The 26,428-nt window shown below is 38.4% G+C and overlaps 1 protein-coding gene across 1 annotated transcript in view; it reads right to left on the bottom strand.

Annotated features, from left to right (window-relative positions):
• Positions 1-8,726: 8,726 nt before the first annotated feature.
• Positions 8,727-26,428, bottom strand: part of kirrel3b (kirre like nephrin family adhesion molecule 3b) — a 74,372-nt gene continuing 56,670 nt past the window's right edge. Inside the window, exons 10-16 of the mRNA XM_055166686.1 lie at positions 19,033-19,133; positions 17,800-17,998; positions 15,939-16,046; positions 13,882-13,965; positions 13,507-13,616; positions 11,839-11,925; positions 8,727-9,188 (exon numbers count right to left, since the gene is read on the bottom strand). Of these exons, the coding sequence (XP_055022661.1) occupies positions 8,727-9,188; positions 11,839-11,925; positions 13,507-13,616; positions 13,882-13,965; positions 15,939-16,046; positions 17,800-17,998; positions 19,033-19,133 (1,151 nt within the window). The remainder of the gene's footprint in view (positions 9,189-11,838; positions 11,926-13,506; positions 13,617-13,881; positions 13,966-15,938; positions 16,047-17,799; positions 17,999-19,032; positions 19,134-26,428) is intronic.

The raw sequence follows: 26,428 nt of genomic DNA, 5'->3' as shown, positions 1-26,428 counted from the left end.
AGAGTGTTTAAGAGCAGTACAATTTGCTTGGCTTTGTAGTAGGTAGATCATTTTGACTTGGTCATTTTATAAGCAGCAGCAGCTCGCATGCTGAAAAAGTGTGGGCACTCCTGGGTTAATGGTCAGGCAAGTCTTCACATGTTAAGAATGAATGTTTTTTAAGGTATGTTTGAACTCTAAAACACCAAATGTGAAGGAAAAATGCATTTAATGCCTTACTGTGAAGCAAGTACCGGAGTCTCCCCCTTAGAAGTTACATACTGCACCTTTAAGACCTCTGCAAACTATTTAAAGTGAACTAATTCTGTTTTGATAGATATTAACAATCATCTGTCAAAACCTCTAACAAACTTACTGTGCATGTTTTACGTTGTAATTCTGTGTAAGTCTGTAGCTCTTTAGTTTCGTGTTGTTTTTGAATAGTCCTTGCTTACTTGATCGACTTTACTCAGAAATGTCAAGGACGCCCAACAATTACGTGAGCGAAAACAGCTTTGCCATCACTTTGTATATACTGTCTATAGTGACGAGTGATAGACATAGACATGAGTGTGGAGACATGCTTAATAATAGGTGCCTAATCTCCAGACTGCTGCCTCTGTAATTAAGAGTCTAACAGTGAAGAGTGAAAGCTAATTGTCCGCAGTGTGTCCAGTCAACAGCTCTGAGACGAACAAGAGCAAACCTTAACACAAGAAAAGGTCAGTCAATCAATAATTTATTTAAGATGCTCCTTGGGATTGACTCAGCGACCGCCTCGTAATCAGGAGGGGGAGATGTATTTATCTTAACCTGCTTTAAATCCACATTCACAAGAAAAACACTTTTGCCACTACATTCGATTTCCAATGCCCTCACTGGAGCATCAAATTTTCTTGCTTTATTTATCCCCCAGGAGCTGGCAAGAAGACATCATTTCAACTGATGACTAAGCACACAAAGCTGTAATTTCTGCGAGTGGAGGTAAGGTAAAAGCAAGGACAAATCTGTATAATTTCTAAAGTTATAGGAACTGTACATGAGGACACGTTTATAATTGGAATGGTTGTAGTTACCATCTCTCATAAGCGTTTACAATATACTCATTATTTTTGGTTTGTTTATGTGCACCGAAATGAAAGTCAAAGTCTTATTTTTTTCTAAAGTGGAAAGATAAACATACACAGAACTACCAAAATTAAACTAATACTGAAGTAATTATTATTTCTTCCTTTATCCAAATCTATGTTGCATTTTAAAATATGCAGAAAAAAAAAAAAGAATTACGGATGTTAGCACGCTGTTTATGTGGTTTAAGTACTATGGCAGTTTCTTCAAATATTAGGAATTGTTGACCATGGAATGTTCTAAAGCATGTTTCAATTCACCAAACAAGGTTACGTTCGGATTTATTTGTGTGATGTCAGCTGCAGGGAAGGAATTGTAATTGAAAGAAGAACTATTAAGCAGTGGCCAAGGTGAGGAATGGACAAATAACTGCAACTTTTTGTACTTTTTTTTCCCATCAGGATCTTCACTCCATCATTGATTTCCTCTGAGTCTGTCCTGGTTCATCTCTCTGGACATCTTGGTTTGCGCATTCAGTCTTTACTTGAAGAGGGAGCACCTTTTCAGAGCATAAATGTTTAAATCATAAAAATTATAATTACCAAGGGGGTGTTTTTATGTGCTCTGCAATTACAGGTCTACTGAAGTCAGAAATAGAATGCTCTCTGAAGTTTTCACATGCTTTTGCACATTTATTTCATTAAACTCTGAGTGCTGTGTGATTTTGTGTCTGTATGTGGATGTTATTGTTGTGTCTGGAATGTTCCTCTGTAAGGCATAAGGTCCATGAGACAAGCAGGTGACTTCAATATGCAAAGTTACAGGTAAAGTCTGTGGAGAGGCAAGCCTGGTCACAGTTAAAATTTTAAGATATACATTTTTATTTTTGCAGTAAAACCCTTGTAACTGAATACGCGCAAAATGGAGTTTAAAGGGCCCATGTTACGTTATTTTCTGATCTATGTTATAATGTTGTTTCCTCATCACAAACATACCTGGAGTTTTGTTTGGTTTCATTTACACATGTTAAACACATAAACCCTGCATATCTTGACTGATTTCTTCTCTCAGACGGAAAATACTCACGATGTCATGTGGTAATACAAAAAGTGCTCCACTGTGTTTTTAAACTCACTAGAATAATTTTTATGGTCTCAAACCTGACATTGCTTATCTCTCCTGAAGGTTAAAGGTATAGCTGTTAATTTGTTGACATCACAAAGCAGTGGTAGGGACTTGCAAGTCGTGACTTGGACTAGTCAATATTTTTAGGACTTGAGCCTTTACTTGATAAAATGGACAAAGTCTTGGGACTTGACTTATACTTGAAGATCATTGACTTGGGTCTTGACTTGGACTTAACTCAGACGTGAGGCCAGTGACTTGAAAGACTCTATGATTCTCCTAAAAAAAGTATGTTTTTAGAAAATAATTTTCTCTTTTCAGTTGATACATGTGGTGCTTAATTTTACAGAAACAAACTCAACCGTGTCCCTCCCACTTCTCTGTTTGTTACTTTGGATGTAACTGAAGTACTGTGATATGGTATCCTCAAATGTACTACAGTAATATACAGTACAATACAGTTATATACAATACAATACAATACTGTAAAACAGAGGGGGTATGATCCGTCCATTTCAGTGTAGACTACATGACAAAATAACTGTTATTAAGCACTCTTAAATCTTAATTATTTCTATTCTGACTGTAATGATTCGCAATACAATCTTGACAAGACATTTAAAAAGGAAAACTTAGCCTTTATTCAGCTCTTATATAAATACTGATATAAATATACCATGACTTTTTAAGTAAAATTTAGCATAAAAGTCACATAAATTGCAAAAATCTAAAGACATGAAACAACTTAAAGCTCAAAGCAGATGACTTGGACTTGACTTAGAATTTCCTGTCTTTGACTTGGGACTGGACTAGGACTTGAGGTCAAAGACTTGAGACTTCTTTGAGACTTGCAAAACAACAACTTGATCCCACCTCTTACACAAGGTGGAAAAACACATTGTTTTGGACATGTAGGAGAATAATAATTATGAAATAATGTAATAATAAAGGTTTACTGTAAATAAAACAAAACACAACTCCAGGTATGTTTTTGATAAGGTTACATTATAACATGGCTTACAGCTCACAAGAGTCAATTTAGCTAATATAGGGCCCTAAATGACATACTGTGGAATATTCTATGTAAACCAATAACAGTTCCAACGCATCAAGCAAGTGGTAGACCCCCTCAAAAGCTACATGGTGCGCACATAAGTTGATCTGAATGAAGTGCAGATATCATGTGGTGGAAACTCCTTGGTGGAAATGCCCTTGGATGTTTGAATCTCATCTTCAGCCCAAATAAAATATTGGATTTTCTCACTCGTGCCCTGTGAGTCTGAAAATACTCAGTGAAGTGTCAGTCAGTCCAAAGCCTGGCAGAATGACGGATGTGTCTCTTTCACCCACAGCTCAACCTCTCTGATTTCAATAATGCAGATGTGCTGAGTGAGGCTATGTCTGTGCAAAGCTAGCTACAAAACTGCATAGTCTAGTCAAGGCCAGGCATCAGTAGGGTTCTCTCAAATATACTCCCCCAGTGCACATACTAATAAGAGTTGCCTGTTTATGCCACCTACATAGTTTAAGGATATGCTTAATATTCTGCTCAAACCAAAGACATATGCTACAAAATAATAAAAATACAATAAAAAGGCATTTCATAGGCAATTAATTCCAGAAAGCTGCAACAACATGTCACTCAACCACTTTTCAGCATGCCACCATATGGTTCACAGTTTGGGAATTAAAAATAAGTTTGAGTGACAGTGAAATAGCATGGATAATTTAACCCAAGCTAACAAACAACATGCACTGTCTGTGGAAGAGTAACACAATGGGTTGTTCAGCGTGTACCTGACATTAAGGTCCCTTACTCCTGGTAAATACCTGGTCATGGGTAATTTCACAACACAAAGACTACTGGGACTGTTCTGATGTTATTAATTTGCACTTGGAGAAAATTGCGAGCTGTGAGGTTCACATTTGTCAGATATTTCTGAACAAAAGTCTCTGGAAAGAGGTCAAAAACATGTGGAGAATTGTACTACTACTATTACTGTCATAGGGGGTACAGTGCAGCCATTATTGCTTCTTCTATGTAATTTCTAGTGGTGAAGTGATACAGTATTAAAAGTACTATAGCAAAGTGGGTGTGGTTTTGATTCTCAGGTCTGCTGTCATTCAGACTCATAGATGGGTGAATGGCAAAAGTGCAGAGGGTTTAGCAGTATTCTTATCAGAATATAGGAGATTTAGAAAACATATTTTCCTTTTTAATTGCACTAAAACCATCTTTCCAAAAACCACCCATGTGTCCGTATTCCTCACATAGTTGAAAACATGCTTGTGTTGTATTAATAGTAACTTTACACATATGGAGATGTTTGACCATCCTGGTCCATGGCTGATGGAAGTCTGGTCACTCATCTCAAACAGATGTTGAAAACTCACATTTTCTTCTGTTTAAACACACCCCTCACTGATTTTAAGGCAGAGCTCGGGAATTGTGGTTGGAAAAGTGATTCTGGAGACTGGGCTGTCAGTGCTGTTGGAGGCATCATGCACAGTTTGTCATGACTTTAGAGTAGACTTGAGTTTGTCTCTCCTCTCACACAAAGCTGCCGTGGGGGACTATAGACTTCAGTAATGCCACATTCCCATGCAGCCTGCAAGTGGATTAATCCTGCTCCAGAGTAATTGCTCTTGCAGAGCATGGGCTGTATGCATGACAGAATTCAAATCACTTTTCGGTTTCACTGGTGCACGAGTGTGGCTGCTGCTCCAGGCAGCCTGGCTCTTTTATTAACTTCATTTAATTTAGAGTAAGACTGCAAAGGTCCTATTAATGGATTAAAGGCTGGTAAATGTAATGGTGTGAATCTGCTGACTGCTGGAGAGCTATATCAGCCACTTGTGGACAAATAGCTTTGAACCATTTGGATGTATTCTGGGTTTCAGTGAAACTCTGTCTGTATGCACTGTGCACTCAGTCATGGAGTAATAAAGGGGGGTGTTTTTACGCGTTTCTCATAGCAACACATTTGATGTTTTAGGGTGGGATATACCATTAGAATAGTCACAAATATTCATAGTGAATAAGCATGGTCAGTGAAACAGTCTTTAATTTTTATCTTGGTCTTGCCAATTTATATGCAAAACCCAGGCATTTGAAACGTTGTAGAGGTCAGATCAAAAATAATAAGGTTAATGCATTGTCTATTGTTCTCCAGATTTGCAGTCATGTTTTGGGCTGTGTAAATGTGAAAGACAATATAAATGTATAGTTTGCATTATACAGGCTATGATAACCTGATACACAGTGTAAGTCTATATATGTACATAGTAAAGATATAAGTGTGAATTGACTGAAGATGGAGTCCCCACATACGCACTAAAGTGTGAATGGAGCCTCTGCGTCTCATTCCCATTTAGATGTGTGTTAAGCAGCCGCAATCATGTACACTCACACCATCTCAAACATGAGGTTTATTCTCCAAATATACAGAGTAAAAGCATCAGAGTTCCACAGACCACAGTTAAAATACAACCATTTCATTTAAGATACAGAGGGCCACTGACTGATGAGAGTGGATAATCCAGCAGAATTTACAAGTCATCTTTATTACAGTTAGGCTTATGTTGTCATAGAAATCAAATAAACCACAGTCCAACTTTAGTTTGAGATCTGAATTAGTGTTTGTAAAACAGAGACAGATTTGGTTTACAGAGAAATAAAGCCTCCTCAAAGACAGGTCCAGATTTGACTTCCTGTAACAGTGACTCTCATATTCTATGTGTGACGCACACATTGCCTTGAGGTGAAGCATTATGAAAGGGGTTAATTGTAACACTGTACGGTTAATAAGCATGTAGGAATCAAATGAGAAAAATAGATGAGTGGAGAGAGGGTGTTTCTGGAGAGACAGTTAAATGGCCACTTTAATGCTTATTGCAGCACAAAAAAAAAATTCAATAGAGCCTCCGGAAAGAGTTGCCACTACAAACATTTACAAATGAGCTCTTTTGCCACACTTGTGGGCCCTTTCTCTCACTTAAGAAATGTCCTTATCCAGCCTGCCACTGGCAAGTCTTTATGTCTGAATAATAGACTATGTTTGTGCTCCTCTGTGAGAGGCTGCTGTTTTATCAGCAAAGGCCAGCAACCTCTTGTAATTGTGTGGGCCTGTATGTTTATTCATCTGTTCTACTTTGGCGTGTGTGTGGCCCCCACAGCCAGACCAGCTCCAAAGGGACAGTGCCCACTGTCCACAGGTGAGAGGTCACTGTCATCTATGAGGACAGTGTCCCAGAGACACACTGGACCTGACGGTCATGTTGCCAGGCCCACAGTGGGGGATAGGCTAGGTGCAAATATTGATGTTTCATTTGACCTGTGCATGTTCTGAGCACTGGGATCTGAACTATGGGTGGGTGAGTTCCCATGACATGCTTTTGACTAGGAAAACAGACAATGAAGGAGTTATTTTTATTTCATGGAATATGAATAATAATCTTTTTTTTTGTTTAAATGCCAGAAGACATCAGACATGCAAAATAGATCTGAGTTTATGACCACTGCCAAGCCAAACAAAGAGATGTGAGTGAGACATACTTAAAAGAAGAAAAGATTCATCTGCTTTCTGACTCATATTGTTCTGCTTGAGTGCCACTGTGGAGATCTTTCACAAGAAGAGCCACTGTAGAAGAATGTTGAATTTCCGGTGTAAAGCTAAACCAGCTAAGCTCTGCACTTTACCAATCTAGTGTGAGAATCTGATTTCCCAGTGAGAAATGGGGGAATAAAACTGCACACATAAGCCCCTAATGTAATTTGTGTGAAACAAGCATGAATAGAATATGTTGATAAGATTTCTGGATGGAAAACAAAGAAAAAGCGATTGTCTGTTCACACAATGCTGATGCCACATGGATTTGTTAAGCTCTAATATATTGAAATCTGACTCACAGAGAAGCCTGGAACAGAACAAAATATGTACACAGAGAGATGCATAAGACATGTATATACAGTCTACAGGTGCCAAGATGGATTATCAGCTCCCAAACACAGCGTGGCATCTTAAGATCTACAATGGACTTCAATTCATTTGTAAAATAGGATTACATCAGAAACCACTTCTGCAGAAATGAAAAAAATAAATAAAGTGCATTACAATGTCTAGTTTTCAGTCTCCTGTTTCTGGCCTCTCCTTTTCCATTTTCATTTAGTGTAGCTTTTTATGACAATGTGTGACCACCAAACATACAACTGAAATTATAAAATATACAACAAAAAAAAAAGAGAAAGAAATTCAGTGTTTAAAACCAATAATTATAAGAACCATTTTAGTCAAAAAGTTTGCAGTGTGAGAATGCCCCTATGAACTACATAAGTACATTGTCAGTAGTTAAATACTTAGTGCATAAACTAATTGCATTTAAACAATATCATCTATGTCACAGCAGCAGAAATGAACAGTGGTTAACAGAAACAAAACAGTAAAATATGTACTGTCCCTTGATGACCATTACACAGGATGTCAGATAAAGGTCACTAGTGAGGTTAACAAAAGCTGTGAAAAAACTCAGCTGCCCGGGTTAAATACAATGTCCACTCCAGTTTGGAAAGAATATAGCTTTAAAATGGCAGGCAAACTATCTGTTACATTATGATGTGTAGGGTTCCCTGTCTAAGTGCTTTTTGGAGTTGGGCACAAAACCAGTGGAAGAGGAAGTTCTCGTAAACAAAAGAGCTGACACTGTCATTCAGTTTGAAAGTTTCAAACAGACCCTCAAGGCAAAGTATTCATCACAACAAGAGGCGCTGATGTCTCATTTTGAGTCCACCAAAGTGAAGTCAGAGGCAATTAGAGAAATTATAAAATGATACTCACATATGTACACTGATAGTCTCTTATCATGTCTGTGTGACAGGGCTGCTTGAGCCTTATCTGCTCTGCGCTGTGACCCACTCTGTTGTACACATTGTTTTAGGCTCAACATCTATGGGCACAGGGAGAAAGTTTTCTGTCACCTCCAGGCAAAAGCAATTTCAACTAGCCCAACTTGGCTCCAGTCTGTAAAGGGACGCGTGGAGGGCCAGTTAAACAAGCTAGGTGCACGCTTGTTTCTTGTGCTTCAAACTCCAACAGAGCAGCAGGACACTGGCTCCAGCTCATTATCATGATTTTCATGCTGAGTGCTTCGCCAATTCACAGAGTTTCTTTCTGAATGACAATCTTCAAAAGGCTAAACAGTCTCTGCCTGGGGAGTTGATTGTCACACAAATCCTTGTGGTATTGTTGCATTCTGATCCACAAACAGTCCCACTGTGGCGAGCACCTTTTTCATTTCAAATTCCAAACTTGGCAAATAAGCTTCATGTGGCACAGTTCTTGAGATGTTGTAGAAAAGAGGTGAGTGTTGTGTTAAGCGTGAGGGGGGTATAAGGCTTCTTGGTCCATATTTTGGGACATTTAGTCACATTTAAAGCCGACCATCCCCAGGTCTCCAGGCATCCACCAGACTCCCTCTGTCCTATAGTTTACATAAGAGTCCCGGGGTATTTGACAATCCTGTGTTTGCTTCTCCGGTTCCCCCTCCTGTCCTGGAGGTCAGACATGAGTCTGCATGCGTTTCTGCAGAGGCCTGGTCAGGTCTGAGTTCTGAGAGGACGACTGAGAGTAGTGTGAGGAAGAGGACGCTGACACTTTACTGTCTTTGTCAAACTGCACATACCCATCTGGTTTACTATAGCTGCTCACGCTGCTGTCACACTGTGTGTCGATGAAGGAGCTGGAGTCGCTGAGGGAGGCGCGTTGGAACTCGCGCTCACACAGCTCAATGGAACTGCTGCCCATGCCCAGCACGAAGCGCTGGCTGTAGTCGTACAGGCGGTTGGAGCCTGCCCCCAGAGTGGAGTAGATGTTGTTGAAGGACATGCCTGTGGGGACCCTCTGCTTCCCAAGAGTGCCAGTGCTGCTGGGATTCCTGACCTCGGCCGGCTGGCTGCCTGTCATCGTGGGCGTGTGGTGCTCTTTAAAGGTGTTCACGCTGTAGTATCCATTTGTAGGATCCTGGAAAAGGCATTGACATAGTGTTGTTACTTACAACATAAACCAGTGTGTATTTAGGGGCATTTATATATTCTCAAGTTGTCAGTGCTAAGGCATAATATGCATAAATGAAAATGTACTGAATAGGAAAGAAGCTTCTATGTGCCAAGAGAGAGAGAAAAACAACTAAAAACAAAAACTAAATTAAAATAGTGGCAAAACCTTGTGCTGGGACTTAAGCAGCCTCAACACTAACCTCCAAATCATGTATTTTTCTGTTAATTAAGGAGCCTTGATGAATCATAGTTTGGCATTCAAGATGTCACTGCAAAGTTCACTCACAAGCAGGCTCTAATTGGACCTAAATGGATGCGAGTGTCTGTAATTTCACGTATTCAGAGACGTCTTGAGCTGTGCCGCTTGTTTCGCTGCTTGGCTCCGGGCTGCAGGCTGTTGCTAAGGGTCCGGTGGGGGCGTGTGTGTATGTTTGACGCTCTTGTGTGAATAGATGTGAATGTCAAGCACGGTGGTGGCAAGTCCCCAAAGAAGAATGCTGGTAATGGGCAAATGAGAGCGACAACCTGAGAGCGTGCTTGTTATGTTCATCATTACCAGACAGCAGACAGAGACATCTTTTGCATCTGGCCTTTATCCCTGCCTCCACCGCGGCTCTACACTCGCTCGTCATTAAATAGGATCAAAAGCGCGGCCCCCAAGAGGAGAGTGGTAGCAGGTAACTTAGCACAAGTATACTCAAGTGAGCTTCCAGTGGCATCCCATTGGACAAACACGTAAATGAAGAGGCCAGATCTGAGAGGTGCTGTTAAGCTCTGACGCAGGTGCAGATGTATATAATCACCTGGCCATGTAAACGTACTGCTCTGATGTGATCGTTGTTAACACTGTTTTTCTCTCAAAGCAGACAAACAAACATGACAATAATGGGTTGACTTAGAAAAAGACTATTCAAGCCATTATATTGTGTTGTGACATTCCTATTTATTTAACTGCACCCACATGTAAATATAATACATATATTTTGGTACCAAGTTAATGTTGTTGCCTCCTCAAAAACATAAGCAGAGTTGTATTTTGTTTCACACATATATGAGTCTACATCTCTAAACCATGTGATGTTACCTTTTGTTCAGTGATGGGCTATTCCAGGTCTGAAATTATCCAAATGATTCTAGTGAAGGTGTATTACTGCATTACCACGTGCCATCACAGGGTATAAAATAGTGTTTTCTGTTTGAGAGTAGAACTAAGCCTAAATATGCAGAGTTTGTGTGGATGAAACATGTGTGAATGAAACAAAGCACACCTCCAGCAGCGTGTTTGATGAGGAAACAACATTATAACATAGATCACAAAACAGCATAATATGGGCCCTTTAATTTGCCCTAATAAAACATGAACAAAAACTTAATTAATAATGAACAATACTTTATTAAGAATGGTTCAGGTTTAGGATTAAGGCTATAGGGTGAATATAATTAAGGAGTTAGGGTTGGAAGTTAAGTAGCTAATGAGCCTGAATCATTCTTAATAAACTATATGTTAATTATGAATTTGTTAAGAATTTATTAAGGCCATTTAAAGTAATAGTAGTAGTAGTAGTAGTAGTAGTAGTCATAGTAGTTATTAAGTGTTTGCCACATTTTGAGTTAAAACCATGGTTTAAAAAAAAAAAAAGAATGAATCTGAGGCCTGCTCAGGGACAACATGATGGACAAAATTGATGGACCTTTCAATTATTGATTTTTTCTTCTTCTTTGGTTTCTTCTGTCATGTAGATATGGCTGATTGTAAAATTAATCAAATGTGCTACCCAATTATTAAAGATCTTTTATGCCAAAATACTGTGTTGGTGAATGTTGAATAAATTCCAAATTCTGAATTAAATATTTTCAGAATACTAATTTGGAAAAGGGCATAGGATTTGTTTAAACTTGAAATTAAAATCTTTGTGAAATGCTTTTCTAATCATGAAATAATTTAGATGGAGGATATTTGGCTACCGAAAATTCAATCAGGTGTTCAAAAGGGGCTTGTGAATAGAAGAACCTCTACAAATGTGCCAAAAATAATTGGCTATTCAATACTGCAAACAGTAGTCTAACATATTAAAGAATTTATCAATAAGAACATAGAAACAGTGCAATGTCTGCTAAAGTGTACTATGTGTGCAGTCCATGGTATTATTGATTATACTATACTATTGTTTCTGTATTGTCATTTACCAAATCTGCCCTTATGCTCCGTGCACATGACACTTCCAGAGAGATTCTGTGTAACTTAAATAAAGGCTTAGGGGATTGCCAGTCCTGGATTACTCCAGAGCACCTTTGATCAGGGACTAATTAATAAAAGCAGACCATTAAATGAAGTCATTTGGTCGGTGGACTTTGAGAATCACACCAGAAGAGGGATTAGTGTTTCTGCACTCCTTCAGTCCCACTGTTCAAGACCACCCTCTTAGCCTTGGTCCCTCTCTCTCACTTACTCTCTCTCTCCGTCTTTCTGTGTGTGTGTGTGGGTGTCTGTCTCTCTGTGTGTGTGTCTCTCTCTGTGGGTCTCTCTTGCTCTATTCCTTTCTCTCTCTACCTCTCTCTTCTTTCTCTCTGTCTCTCTCTCAGTGGATCCCTCTGCTCTTAGTTAAAAATTGTACCTTAATGTGCTGATACTCCTTCTCTTCCTCTTGTAACACTTCCAGCTGCTTCAGAACTGACTCCTGCTGAAACTCGCCCCTCTCAACCTGCAATAAGAATAACAACACACAAGCAGATGTTGTATTATACCAATCTGTAACAAAAACATTGACCCAAATAACTGGCTTTGCTATATGTACAAAGCCACCTTTAAAGTCCACCATGTAACTTTTCAGGTAGGAGGTAGGAGGTGGACATTAATAATAGATCAGGGAGTATGTTTTATTTATCTTAACAAATTTCTCAGATATGAAGCAGTTTGGATCATTTTACGGTGTTACCTAATCTGAAAGAAAACTCCAAAGCTTTTACTGCAAATAGTCTTTCCTTGCAGTAGACCAAATGGAACACTTTATTTAGATCCAAAAAGGAAGCAGTTATTTGTGTGTCCTACAGGCAGACATACACCCACTGTTGGATTACGCACCATGCATCAGCATCTCCATAGTTACACTGTGATAGGGCACATTTAGCAGGAAGAAGCACATCATATGGGTAAATATAGTCCGCTTGACTTCACCAAATGTGCTCTCATTATGTCTGCATGCTAGAGTATGTGTACACAGTGTTCAGAGCCATAGCCAACAGCACATTGCACTTGGTTTGATGTCCAGTACTACTACAAAACAAGAATGTCAGGATAGAGGAGTAACTGTGAGTGACTAATCTATCATAGTTATACAAATAATAACTATAGGGTGCACTATATAACTTAACGCCTTAAAAAACATGCATTATTACACCAAGCTGGCCTGCCTCTTCACAGATCAGACCTGTAACTTGTTGGCCTGGTGCTCTCACCTGTTTGTCACCCTTCAGATAAATACGTTAACTTACTACAATAATGTGGAACATTCTAGGCAAAGCAATAATATCTCCAGGGAGACAAAAATATAGTGCACATTAAAAAAGTGTAAATAATGTATGTATGCAGATGATCATAGTTTGTTAAAGAACTGAGTTGGCAGTGTCACACCAAAGCAGAGAAGACATTTTGCAAGAATAATTGGTATATGTCTTTTATAAAATGTAGACAGTTTTCACCTTGAGTAATACCATTGTACTCTTCTGTGTTTAAAGGCCCTATATTACACAAAATTGCCTATTGTGAGCTTTAAACCATGTTAAAATGTTGTTGCCTTCTCAAAAACATACCTGGAGTTGTGTCTTGTTTCATTCACACATGTCTGAGTAATCCTTTATTATTAATCTGTCTACATCTCCAAAGCTCAGAATGCTCTGTTCCACCTTGAGATGTCATATAGTGTTAGTTTTCCAATTTAACAGATAAATTGAACTATTCATTCAGTAGAGATTGGCAATTCCAGGGCTGAACTTATCCAAATGATACCAGTGAAGGCGTATAGTGTTTAAAAACACAGTGGAGCACTTCCTGTATTACCACATGACATCACAAAGTGCAGTGTTTTCTGTGCCTAAATATGCAGAAACAAAACATAACTCCAAGAAAACAACATTATATAACAGAAGCTGGAAAATAGCATAATGTGGGTCCTTGAACAACGACAACATATTTGCTCATGTATGTGGAGTCAACACACAAGATTAAGTTCAAACAATCTTAAACCATAGAATTGAAATAGAAAAGCATTGACACTCACACTCACCATCAGCTGTTTCATGGACGCCTGTTCTTCATTCTCTCGCGCTGCATTATGGTCTTTGTGTACAATCTCTACGCGGATGTCATTTTTGGCCGACACCACTCCTTTCAGATCTGTCAAACCGAAATTATGAAATACTTCAATAAATTGTCTTGGTTTGAGTGTGTATTTCTTAATATTTGAAACCCCCTATTCAATTCTCACAAATACAAACAGTAATTTATCCAGTTGCCAAAATCTGAATTGAGATTTATCTTTCCCATGCAATACCCAGCGTTATTAATCATTTATCAACCCAAGACTATAGTTGTTGCTGTACTGCTGCCTACGGTGACAGCCCGTTCTCAGTGGGACAATGCTGATGTATTAGAGTCTTACTTTCTGTCTTAATTTTGCTTGCAAGTTCTCTCTGGTGAGCACAGATGGAGGCGGGCAGTGAGGGCATAACCAGGTGCGCTTCCTCTGTAGTGCACAGACAACAGACATGCTGAGGGACCAGAGCACACTTTGGACCTTTGGAGAGGGGCAGGGGTGGAGGGCTGCCTGCCTCTCACCTGAGTTACTGAGTGGTACATGAGGGAAGGAGGAGGGGGTGGTGATGGCTGTGGTGGTGATGTTCATGGGCAGGGATGTCAAGATAATTAATGGTCTTATATTACTCAAATTTGACTTTTGACTCTTCTTCTAGCCATATTATAACTTTAATACCTCATCAAAAACATACCTGGAGTTGTTTTGTTTCAGTTGTGCATGTTTGAGTAACCCTTTATTATAAGTGTCTATATCTCCAAAGCTCAAAATGCTTTGTTTCACCTTGTGATGTCATGTCGTGGTAGTTTTGAAGTTAACACCTACCTTTTAGCTTTTGTTCAGAAGAGATTGTAAATTACAGGGCTGAAATTACCCAAATGATTCTGGTGTTGAAAAAAACACAGTGGTGCACTTCCGGTATTACCACATGACATCATAAGGTGCAACAGAGTGTTTTCAGTTTAAGACAAGAGCTCCAACAAAACACAACTCCAGTCATGTTTTTGAAAAGAAAGCTACATAGATCAGAAAATAGCTTAACACGGGCCCTTTAAGCAACAAGTGTAATTGCTGGTGTAAACTAAAAAATCTATACTTTAGTATTCAGTTTAGGGTTTACATGACATTACATACAGCATTAGAATCAAGAGAGTATTCAGAATTGCCAAATTGCAAAGGCTTTGAATATTTAGATAAAAGAATGTCCTCTGCAAAGAACAAAATAGAAGATATATACATTGTGCACTTGGATTTTTTATTTATATTTTTTCTCAAAATTGTGCAAGCTTAAATAAATGTATACTCAAAAACAATAAGCCTAAATGTAAAAAGCTTTTTCATCAGGCTATGCCACATAAACTTTACTTCATCATTTACATAGTTAGACTTCATAAAGCTGCTCTTAGATGAATGGTGATCTATTAAACATATTAGACACTGAATGAAAGAAAGTGAGTTCAGGATTTCACAGTTTGGGCCTGGTGCCAATATTCATGAATAAACATAAACTTGGGATCTTTCTTCTGACAATAATCCTGACGCTAACTTATATCATGACATCCCGAGCGGTGGGGGGACTGGGTAATGCAGGATGTAAATTTCCAAAGCGAATGCCGTCACACTGAGATTGCATGAAATGAGCCCTGACACAATCCCTTTATCTCAGCACCACCAAAAATGTCTATCTCAACGAATAGCGTGATCATATTTTGTGGGATGGAAAAAGGCTATTGTTTTAGTGCAGAATAAATCTTGGAAAAATGTTATGGTATTTCCGAAAGATTTATTTACGAGAATATTCTCCCTACAGTTACTTTGTAGATTTCCAATTGTGGTAGAACTCAGTATAGTGCACATTTAGTTTTATGCTGCCAAGTCAAGAAATAGAAACTTTAATGGAAAGATTTAGTCTCTATGTTCTATAGCCTAATATATTTGACAAATACTGGCCTCAAAGGAACTGTACCCGATTTCTTTCCATGTAGTTGAGCAAAATTTGTCTTTCCCCTGTACAGATATATTGTATAAGGAGCTCTCGTGTTCAAATTTAGTCCAGTTTGTGAATGAATCAGGACGAGTTCGGTTAACATGCTAGTTGTTGTTAGCTTTACAGTGATGACATAACAGTAAAAAGACAGTAAGACAGTAAAAATCAGGTACAGTGCCTTTAAGTGTATTTCAATGTTTGAGAATGATTAAAACTACATAGAAATAAAGAGATTTGTTGTATTCTTACTGGCAGCAGCAAAAATTGTGTAGCAGTATTATATCTGAAAATATAAAAATAATAAACCCAATCAATGAATCCCATACTCCATTAATAGACATTTTTGTGTGCTTGGAGATACCACAATACTATGCTACACTGTACATGCTCTTATGGATGTGACAGGAAATGGGCGTACTTCTCTGGGAGCGGGTGCAACAAAACGCGCCAATGGTTCCCAGGAGAACGATGAAGGCCACGAAGGCTCCCACTGCTATTCCAATGATCACTGCCACGGGGAGAGACTCTGCACAAAACAAACAAATAAAAAATATATATGTACTTGTATCATAATGTACAACCGGCATCTCATATACTCAGTAAAACACAAAAGAACCCAACTCTATTTGTGTCCCTGCTACTGCAAATTAAAGCCAGACATAATATTTTAATAGACGTGACATCAGTGCTACTAAAAATATGTTTTTGAAATTATGTGCAAAGTAATTACTTAGCCTTTTGTTATGCTCTGTGCAAACATTTTTACTGCGTACAATAAGCTCATTATCCAGCTCCCTTATAACTTTAATTTACTTCTGTGCAGGCCTATAAAAGTGTTTTACTAAGCGCTGTCATTGGGTAGAGTGCGAGTATATGTGCAATATCAAACCAGGCCAGATAGGTGCGTTCTGTGACTCCCTGGATTAAACCAGAAGTCATTTGTCTCTGCAGAATCAGCAACCTCATTAAATTCTACCTTTAATAAGGAAGACTCAAATTACGACATTTATGACCTTCTCACATTTTAAACAATTGCCAAACAACCTATCTCTCTTCTATGGCCATTAAAGGCTGTTTAATGTCCCCATTGATCAATGTCACTTTCACATAAGAAGCTTATAATTTATAGTTTGGTACAAGGGAACACCAAACAGAGCTTCCCCAACATTAGAGGACACAGGGTCAGTCGATAAAAAGGGCGTATTTCATTGTTCTGTGAAATATATAAATAAAGTTGGCTATTAAAATGCGCTGGGTGAGACTCCATGTTTAAAATTCTTCTCATAGCCGTGTTAAAGGGCTGCTCTTTCAATTTGAGATGAAGATATACTTTAGGTTAAACCAGGGAGCTAATTTGGACTGAATTTATTGCTACCGTGTTCTCAATAAAGACACATCAATCGTTTCACAATTTGGAGCGTGCACTCGGGCGGCTGTCAACTGTCACTCCTCACAAACTTCAAATGAAATCTGATGGGGCTTTTAAAGGGCTTCTGACAAAACCTCGCAAGTGATTTCATAGCGACATTAGACAGAATTTTAAGTGTGAATGCACCAGAGATGGAGTTTTCGATTGCTGGACTTGTGATATGAACCTAGAATTCAATATATTCTGAAAACAGGCAATGGGGAAATAAAAGTAAATAAAAAAATAAAACATTTTTAAAGGGAATATATTATATAAATAGGCTTTTAAGAACTTTTCACCATGTTTTCACTGACCCCCTATCAACGCCTATTGCTCTGTATTTACTTCTTTGCATTCAGACTCTGGGTCACAGGGTTCAAACACTTTATATTGGCATTTATTAATAATAAAACCAAGTAAATAAACATCTGCTCCTTGCTACGGGGAATTGCACTTTGAAGAGGCTGGGCCAATCATTTCTGAACAGGAAATTAATGGAGCAGTTTATTTTCTTTAGTGTTTTAGATCAATACTGTGGTTTATAATGGACAAAATGTAACATAATGATCTACACATGTTATGGTTAATACTAAATACATGACAAATAGCATAATATGTCTTCTTTAATGTGTAATGTGTTCTATGGATTACGCCTTGATTAAAAAAAAAAAAAACAAAAAAAAAAACAACCTGGAGTGATACTGACACAACACTTAACTGTCCTTCCATGAAATCACCCTTAATATTTGGTTAAAAGTATGAAGACAAAAGACACAAAGCAGCACATTTCAACATTTCTACATTTCTACTGCTATCTAAAGAACACAGATAGAAAAGAGAAAGGTGGAACGGCTCAAACCTTGGCTCCCACCTTGTTCCTTCAGGCGTATGATCTCGGTGTCAGAGCCAAAGCTGTTCCAGGCCGTGCAGTTGTAGATGGTCTGGAAGTCTGCTGGTACGATGTTACTCATGGTCAAAGTGGAAATGACCCCCTCCTCTGTGCTCACTGTCTCTACTGTGTAACGGCCAGATGTGCCCGACTCCAGAACGGTCTCCTTCCACGACCAGGCCTGCAGATAGAAAAGAATTACCTCATTAAATCAGATAATAGCACTGCACTGCTGAAAGAAACTACAGTGTTAAAAAACAAAACAAAAAAAAACAACAACAACAACTGAATACATGTCTGTATTGACAGTAGACAATGGTTCAGTTCAATATTGGAGTATTACAACACATCACTCTGCAGGAGTTTTTGCCATAATTTGTTTTCAGTTGTTCCAGTAAAACTAAACTCCTGACAGTTTTCAAAGTCCTCTGAATGATGTGATGTGTTCTGGATCAACCCTTGTTTTGCACTAACAATGATGTGGAGGGCGGATTACAGAAACCAGAGCATATTTGCATGTTTTATTTATGCAGTGCGAAGTTTATTTAGCAATTTTATTGGCCCACTTCACTTAGTGTGTCAAGCACAGTTGTTTGGAGATAATATGGTGCTAACTACATGAGGTATTAATGTGTGAGGAAAAGAAGACAGTACACAGATAAACAACACATCGTGCCTCAGGCTCCTGATAATAGACAGGTGGCTAAAGCTAGCTGTGAACGTACAGTGTTACTCTTTCATTTTCCCTCAGAGTGCATGTGGTAAAAAAACAACACGACCTATGGAGCGTATGCAGTCCAGTCTCAAAGGCTCTCCTGTCAAATAAACTTGGTATTAATTAGGCTGCCTGTTGAGGCTGCATGTATACCACTATAATAAAAACACATATTAGATGACAAAGTATGGTAATTAGCCATATGCATATGCATACACAGACTCACAAATTAATAATAGGAACAAAATGAGCTCAGAGACTAAGCTGTTTATAAAGGCTTCATAAATCTTAATGGGATCAGAACAAACAGAACAGAGGCACATTATTAAAAGAGGATAGGTCCACATCTTCCTCTGTAGAATTTGATGTTTTATTCAAAGATTAAAATGAAGTTCAGTGATATCTTTATATTACTGTGGCTTATAAAAAATATAATCTCACTTTCTTTAAATGAAATAAAGAGAAAAAGAAGGAGATAATAAAAGTGTTGTTGTACTCACAATGCGGTCTGGAGGAGGGGTGCTCCTAATAAAACACTTGATTTGTCCTTTTTCCCCATGCAGCGCCTGCTGAGTCTGTGTACTGGAGATAGTTGGGGGCCCTGAAACAAGAGAACAACAGTAATCAAATCGTTAAAGAGGATTTCTTTGAATAAAACATGAATGAGCCAAAACAACAAATAGAAAAGGTCATTGAACAATTGCATTCTGAGTAGACATTTATTATGTTCCAATCACTCTCCTATCAGCAATTTTACAGCTAAATCCATAACAAGACATTATTATTTTGTTGATACAGCAAGGTGCAGGTATGCCACGTCCAAGGACAAACAAGGGCAGAGCTGTACAGAAAATAGGGGTCAAAGCTTCCTGTGATTCAAGAGGGTGGATTTATTGCCCACTTGATTTCTCCCCCTGAGGTAAATGCACATGGAGAGTCACAACTACAGATAGCTTTAATACATTTGTACTTTCTTGTCTGAGATATCTGTTTTTATTGTATTTATTTATTTTTTTCTATGCACTTTCTTTACCTTGATTGTTAAGCTGCATTATATGATGAAGGCAGATTTTGACAGTTTGAAATAAACACATATCTCTATCTCTGTCTCTCTTAATAGATAAACCAACTACAAACATTGCAATTTCACCTTGTTACATGCAGTCGATTTTTGAACTGGGCTCAGATGTTTTTGATTTGCATTATGAGAATTTTAAAGTTTTTCATTAATATTTTATAGTTTTTTTCATGTGATCTTGAGTTAATCTTTGGTCAGATTTCATGTTTTTGACAAGGGCAGCGCTGTGTAAAATAGTGGTCGTGTTGCCATCTGCTTCAGACTCAGTTCCCATCAGGTGACAGGCTAATATGACAACAGGGTGCCACGCTTGACCCAAATCTGTCTTTCAAACGCTTTCCGATTGGTTCTTAAGTAAATAAAGATGATAGAGTTCAAGTGAAATGAGAAGTTCACTGATGTTGTAGCTTCCCCCTTTCAGCATGACACAAAAGCGTGTAAGTTTTTGTTTTTTTTCCCCATATATATGTTTTTCAAAGCTATAAGAAAATACATAAGAAGTGATGCTTATTTCAGTTTCAGTCTTTTCAAACTACATGTCTAGACAGGCTTATTATGTAGTTGATGAAACACCTTTTGAAACTGTATACATGCATTGAGCAGAATAACTTGGATGGAAAACAGTTAGCACCGGCTTTCAGAAGACTTCAAATACCAGAACTATTTACCTTGAGATTGAACAGGTAAATGTGTAATAGTCAAATTACACTGCTTTTATAGAAATTGACCAGTGAACTTTGTCAAAAACCTGAACTACAAGATATACCGCAATGAAGTATTTTATGCCACTGAATTAAAAACAGGTTTTTAAGGTTTTTACATATACAGTATCATTAAAAGGCATGAGTTGCGACAAATACATAGACAAATGAAGCAATAATTAGCCATTGTAGTGACTTATTCAACCCTCTATAGCTCCAATATCATGATACAAAACTAACAAAAATCTCTCAGACTTTGCAAAGAAAAAAAGTACCCATGATAAATATTGAGCCCTAAAATATATTGTTCCAGCTTTCATGTACTGAATGATGAGTCGATAATAGTCATTTGTGAAAGACCAGTTTGCACAATGACATTTTTAGTGAAGCAGTTGCCACTTTTGAAACCTAAGATTCTGCACCACCCCGTGATATCATTTTAAAAATTGTAATAAGCCATTTTTCACTCAGTCTTTCGTGATTTTAACCTATATTACACAAAATTGACTCTTTCCAGCTTTAAGCCATGTTAGAATGCTGTTACCTTATCAAAAACATAACTGGAGTTGTGTTTTGTTTTATTCACACAAGTTTGAGTAAACTTTTATTATTAGCCTATTTACAACGCAAAAGCTCAAAATGCACTTTTCCGTCTTGTGATGTCACGAAGAGGTAGTTTTCATGTTAACAACTACTTTTTACCTTATGTTCAGAGATTTACCACAAAAATAACACAAATCTCTTACATTTTGCAAATAAAAAGTACCCATGGAGCCCCAAAATATATTGGTGCAATTTTTATGTATTATATAGTAATTATCATGACAGGCCAAACTGCACAATGAGATTTTTAGTGAAGTAGTAAACGCTTTTGAAAATTAAGATTCTGCACCACCCCACTGTCATAATTTTAGATATTGTAGCAAGCCATCTCTCACTCCGTCTTTCATAATTTTAATCCAAAGTCATGTGCACGTTTTGGGTTAAGAATGTAGGTTTAAGGGGGTGGCAAACTAGGCAGCTTCTTGATTAGGGAGCCAGCTTCCCTCAAACTCCCCTCATCTCTCCTACGATACATAATTGCAGTTTATTACCTGTCTCTTATTAAAATGAATTAGCATTTTAATGAGACTTTGCCAGATGGTGGCTTGGTATGCTGGAGGAGACCGCTGGAAGCCTGTGCCTCCTACAGAATGAAGGCTTTAATCAGAGCTGTTCTTCTCCTTATAGGAATTGGTCAACATGTGGTGACAGTGTTACAATAGCATGCATGTACAAGACGGAGGGTCATCCAGGGACACTTGGCAAACAGGTGGTGATGGTCGAGTCAAGTCATTGAGTTTTCGAGTAAAAGCTGGAGCTGAATTGTATTTTTGTGTCAAAGGATACTTATCAAACAACGATAAGAGAAGAAGAATGAGTTCATGGTCGAATCTAACATTTAATAAATCAAATACTGGGCTGCGATGAATGTGCAATTTGATGGTAATGCCTTAAAGGAACTATATTACATAAAATTGACTCTTGTGAGTTTTAAGTCATGCTAGAATGTTCTTACCTTATCAAAACACACCTGGAGTTGTGTTTTGTTTCATTCGCACATCTTTAAGTAATCCTTTATTATTACTAGACTCTCTACATCTCCAAAGCTCAAAATGCTCTGTTCCACCTTGTGATGTCATGAAGCGGAAGTTTTCATGTTAACTGCTACCCTTTATTTTTGTTCAGTAGCAATTCCAGGGCTGAAATCATCCAAATGATTCTAGTGAAGGTGTTTGGAGTTTAAAAACACAGTGGAGCACTCAGCAACATGCAGGGATTGTGTGATAAACATGTGTGAATGAAACAACACACAACTCCAGGTATGTTTTTGATGAGAAAATATTATAATCAGATCAGAAAATAGGATAATTTGAACCTTTAAAAGTTCATCTAATCCATTTGTGGATCATAGCAATAAGACACTTGCCAGCCTGGCTCCACCTAGTGCCTCCACTCAATTTAATTTCTCTCCTGCGACTAGGTCAGGAATCGGAATACACTAGACGGTTTGCAAGAACCCCGAAAGTGCAAGTCTGGGCACCAGCCAATCAGCAAAGAGTCATACATTCTGTGTTGGCAACGATTCCTGAGATTAAGGATTTAAAGCCGGAACAAAGAGAATGTTTGGTGAATTTCATCAAAGGGAAAGATGTTATCGTCCTTCTTCCTACAGGATTTGGGAAAAGCTTAATATACCAGTTAGCCCCGTTAACGGCGCATTACATAAGTCACGACCAAATAGCAGCAATTGGTTAAATAAAAAAAAGTCCCACCTACCGCAGAGCAAACAAATTCTAATGCTGCGGGTCAGATGGCTTCCACAAAGTGAGGCTAATAAAGAACTATCAAGCAATGGAAAGCTGTAGGTCATATATTTGGTCAAGATCGGTTTGTACAAATAAGCCAGTCTAAACAAGATAGTTAGAGTGATAAAAACACCAGGTAATGATATGTATTGTTACAGCAGTCTGAATGACAGAAATAAAAGTATTCTCAACCAAAGTTTGTTTAAAATAAATACAAAAATGTGTGTACATAATTCCTAACTTTCACCTCTGCAACTAAGTGAGACACGCTGTTATTGTTTGTCCCTCTGTAAACAAGCTTTAGATCAAGGCTGCATAAGGCCGGTGGAATGGGTGGGGAGGATCTTGTCTGCTGTGTGGCTCCTAGCAGTAAATGAGGAATATAATTACACAGTTTTATCTCACCGGTTCAGCCCGGGTTGCAAAGTAGGTGCGCAACTCTTATTGTGTGATCAAGGTACAAACAAGGAGAGGAAGAGGAGGAGGGAGGAGGAGAGGAGGTGGGTGGCTCTAAACATCAATGCAAGCAGCAGGGGATGTAATCAAAATGCGCAGTGCAATGTTGGGGTTGTGCGTTTTGAGGAGGTGTTAAGTGAGGAGTGGACATTGCAATCTGATTACACAACATGTGAACCGACGTGGAAAAGGCCATGGCCCGCCTTGTGTATCCACTCCCCAACAGCTCCAATCGACTCGGAACAAAAGGCTGACATTTCGTTTTTTAGAAAGACTTTTTTGATTTCTTTGTTGATGAAAGGGGATGCTGGTAGCTGCAGGGTAACTATGTCAGCAGTGGAATGACTAGCATGGTAACAATGTGGAGTCGCTAATAGAGAGTCCGGTGAGACTTTTTTCTATACAAGAGCTTGTTTTGGAAATGGACAAAGATGAAACATGATTTTGGCACAGATTTTCTCTTCACCTGTGGCACCCACGAGTGGATGAGGCAACAAATGAACCATGTTACTTTAGCTGGAGCAAAAATATTGGGTCAGAGCACAACCAAAATTGCAACTGTGCCTGGTTTGCTGTAGTCAACATCTAACACGAAAGTATGACCCCAATTTCAATATTCTCATAATGTGATTTCGTACATTGGTCCCCCTTGGACTACAGTGGCGCTCCTAATGCATGTGTTTGCCCTTTTGCCCAAAGCAGACACAGAAGCACTTTAGATGCACTTAAATTCACAAATAATCCTGCCTTTACACCTATTTTCCCCAATAATCACAATAGGTTACAATAGAAAAACACATGCACTTAAAACGCTGACAGCCTTATTGTGCATTCCCCCTGTTCTCTCTGCACTGTGTGATCCATGATGCCAATTCACAAGGACACATTTATATCGCACTACAGCCTACTACAAGCTTTATTTTTGGCTTTTTGGCACAAGTAATTTAAGCTCCCAATGCTGCTTTAAAGGGTAGTTGTAAAGTAATCAGCCACCATAAATAAAACTGTAAGGAGATAAGTGTTTAATGCTAATCGTTTATCTTGTTTTAAGATGTCTTTTCTTGCCCTTTCCCCAATAAGCCAATATGCCTTTCAAATTTAACATGACAAATGATGAATGTTAAAGGTCCAATCTTATGCAAAATCGACTCTTTTAAGCTATATGTTATAATGTTGTTACCCCACTAAAAACATGGACAACCTGGAGTTGTGTTTTGTTTCATTCTCACATGTTTGAGTAACTCTTTATTATTATTAGTCTGTCTACATCTCCAAAGCTCAAAATGCTCTGTTCCACCTTGTGATGTCATGAAGCGGTTGTTTTCAAGACATAGAAACAGAAACCTTTTACATTTAGTTCAGAAAAGCTTAGCAATGCTAGGGCTGAAATTATTCAAACAATTCAAGCTCAAGGTGTATGGAGTTTAAAAACACAGTGGAGCACTCCCTCTATTATCACGTGACATCACAAGGTGGTGTGTTTTCTGTTTTCTGAGAAGAACTCGGCCTAAATATGCAGGGTTTATGTATTAAACTGTGTGAATGAAACAAAACAGAACTTCAGGTATACTCTTGATGAGGAATTAACATTATAACATACATCAAAAAAGAACCTAATATGGGCCCTTTAAAGGTGCTTTTCTGGTGGAGGGTTTTCTGGGGGAGCCTCTGCTACATGACCTTCTAATGAAGATGTTATTGTTTTGTCTGAAATATTCCTCAGTATGGCATTAAACTTTTTTCTGATCTGACCTTTTTTTTGACCTGGTGGCATTACCTGTTTTTTTTCCATGGAAAGGTATTAATTATGCTATGCTGAAGAAAATTTCATGAAGAAATCCCATCTCCATGGAGACAACCGGGTGGGGGACCCTCGACCAGAAAAGTTAAATAGTTCACCTTTAAAATAGAAAAAAGAAATGTCTCGCCAGGTTTGTTGTTTGTGTTCTATTGATTAGGTGTACTGATTTTAAAGTAACAAAAAGGTCAGCTTAGTTTAAACAAATTCCATCTTGATATGAGATATAGTATGTCTTAAATTCCACTTCATTAACTAACATTTCCTCTCATATACTGTGTCATTGCAAGTTTAAAGAGGAGCAGAATGCTAATTAACTAGCAACATAAAGGCTGCCCACAAAGAGGACTGGCTGAGAAAAGATCTATAACAAGCCGATGCACAGTGGGACACAGGGCCCTCTCTGTCCCTTCCCTTTATCCAGCTGTGGTAATGGGCTTCTTCACAGCGGGATGCACAAGTACTCCTGCCATTAAAACCAATGTGCATGTCCAACAAAAGTACAGTCCAACTCAACCTGTGGATGTAATTGTGAAAATTCATAGCATTAATATTGTGCCTGTACAGAAGCTGCAGGCATATTCTGCAACTGCTTCAAGAATAACAGGACAGACAGGTGACTCTCAAGGAGCTGGACCCATCTTTTAAAATCTTTTTTTTTTTTTTTTTTTTTTTTACACATTGATTTTCTGCATCTACAGCAGGTTATAATGTGAAAAGAGCTATTGGGGTCAAAATCAGACAACCTGTATCTTATTATAAACTGTTTTCTTTTTTTTATTATTGATTGTAAACCCGAAGTAAAGGGCTAGTTATTGACAATACCGTAGTGGCTTAAATATGCAGTGTGTTGTGTTTCTGATGGAGGGTCCATCACCAGCTTCTCTCCATGGAAATGTTGCCTGGAATGTTCCACAGTATGGCATTATCCCTACACAAACAGCAGATGATGCCAAGTTACATGTCAAATCTGTTGAGAGGTGAGACAACCCACAGTAAGAATGCAAGTTACTGAGTAAATGCAAGATGGATATTTTAATGCCATACTGGGACATTTCAGACAAAGCAACTCTGTATATATTTTTTTAAGATAATAAAAACTAGCCAGACTGGTGCCACCTAGTGCCTCCGCTCAATTTAATTTCTTTCCAGCGACTAGGTCAGAAATTAGAATACACTAGATGGTTCGCAAAAACCCCAGATGTGCAAGTCCAGGCACCAGCCACTCAGTGAAGAGCCATACATTGTGTGTTGGCAACGATTCCCAAGATCGAGGATTTAAAGCCGGAAGAAAGAGAATGTTCTTTTATCAAGGGGAAAGATGTTATTGCCCTTCTTCCCACGGAATTTGGGAAAAGCTGAATATACCAGTTAGCCCCATTTGCAGTGCATTACATACGTCATGACCACATAAGCGATTTGGTTAAATGAAAAAAAAGCACCCACCTACCATTGAGTGAATTCTAACACTGCAAGGTCGGACAGTTTCTACAAAGTGAAACTGGCTGATGAATC

The sequence above is a fragment of the Boleophthalmus pectinirostris genome, unplaced genomic scaffold (assembly GCF_026225935.1).
Source record: "Boleophthalmus pectinirostris isolate CB_2022bp ecotype Guang Dong unplaced genomic scaffold, ASM2622593v1 HiC_scaffold_9, whole genome shotgun sequence".
In the NCBI taxonomy this organism is placed as follows: domain Eukaryota; kingdom Metazoa; phylum Chordata; class Actinopteri; order Gobiiformes; family Gobiidae; genus Boleophthalmus; species Boleophthalmus pectinirostris.
This window is presented reverse-complemented; position numbering and strand designations above follow the sequence as displayed.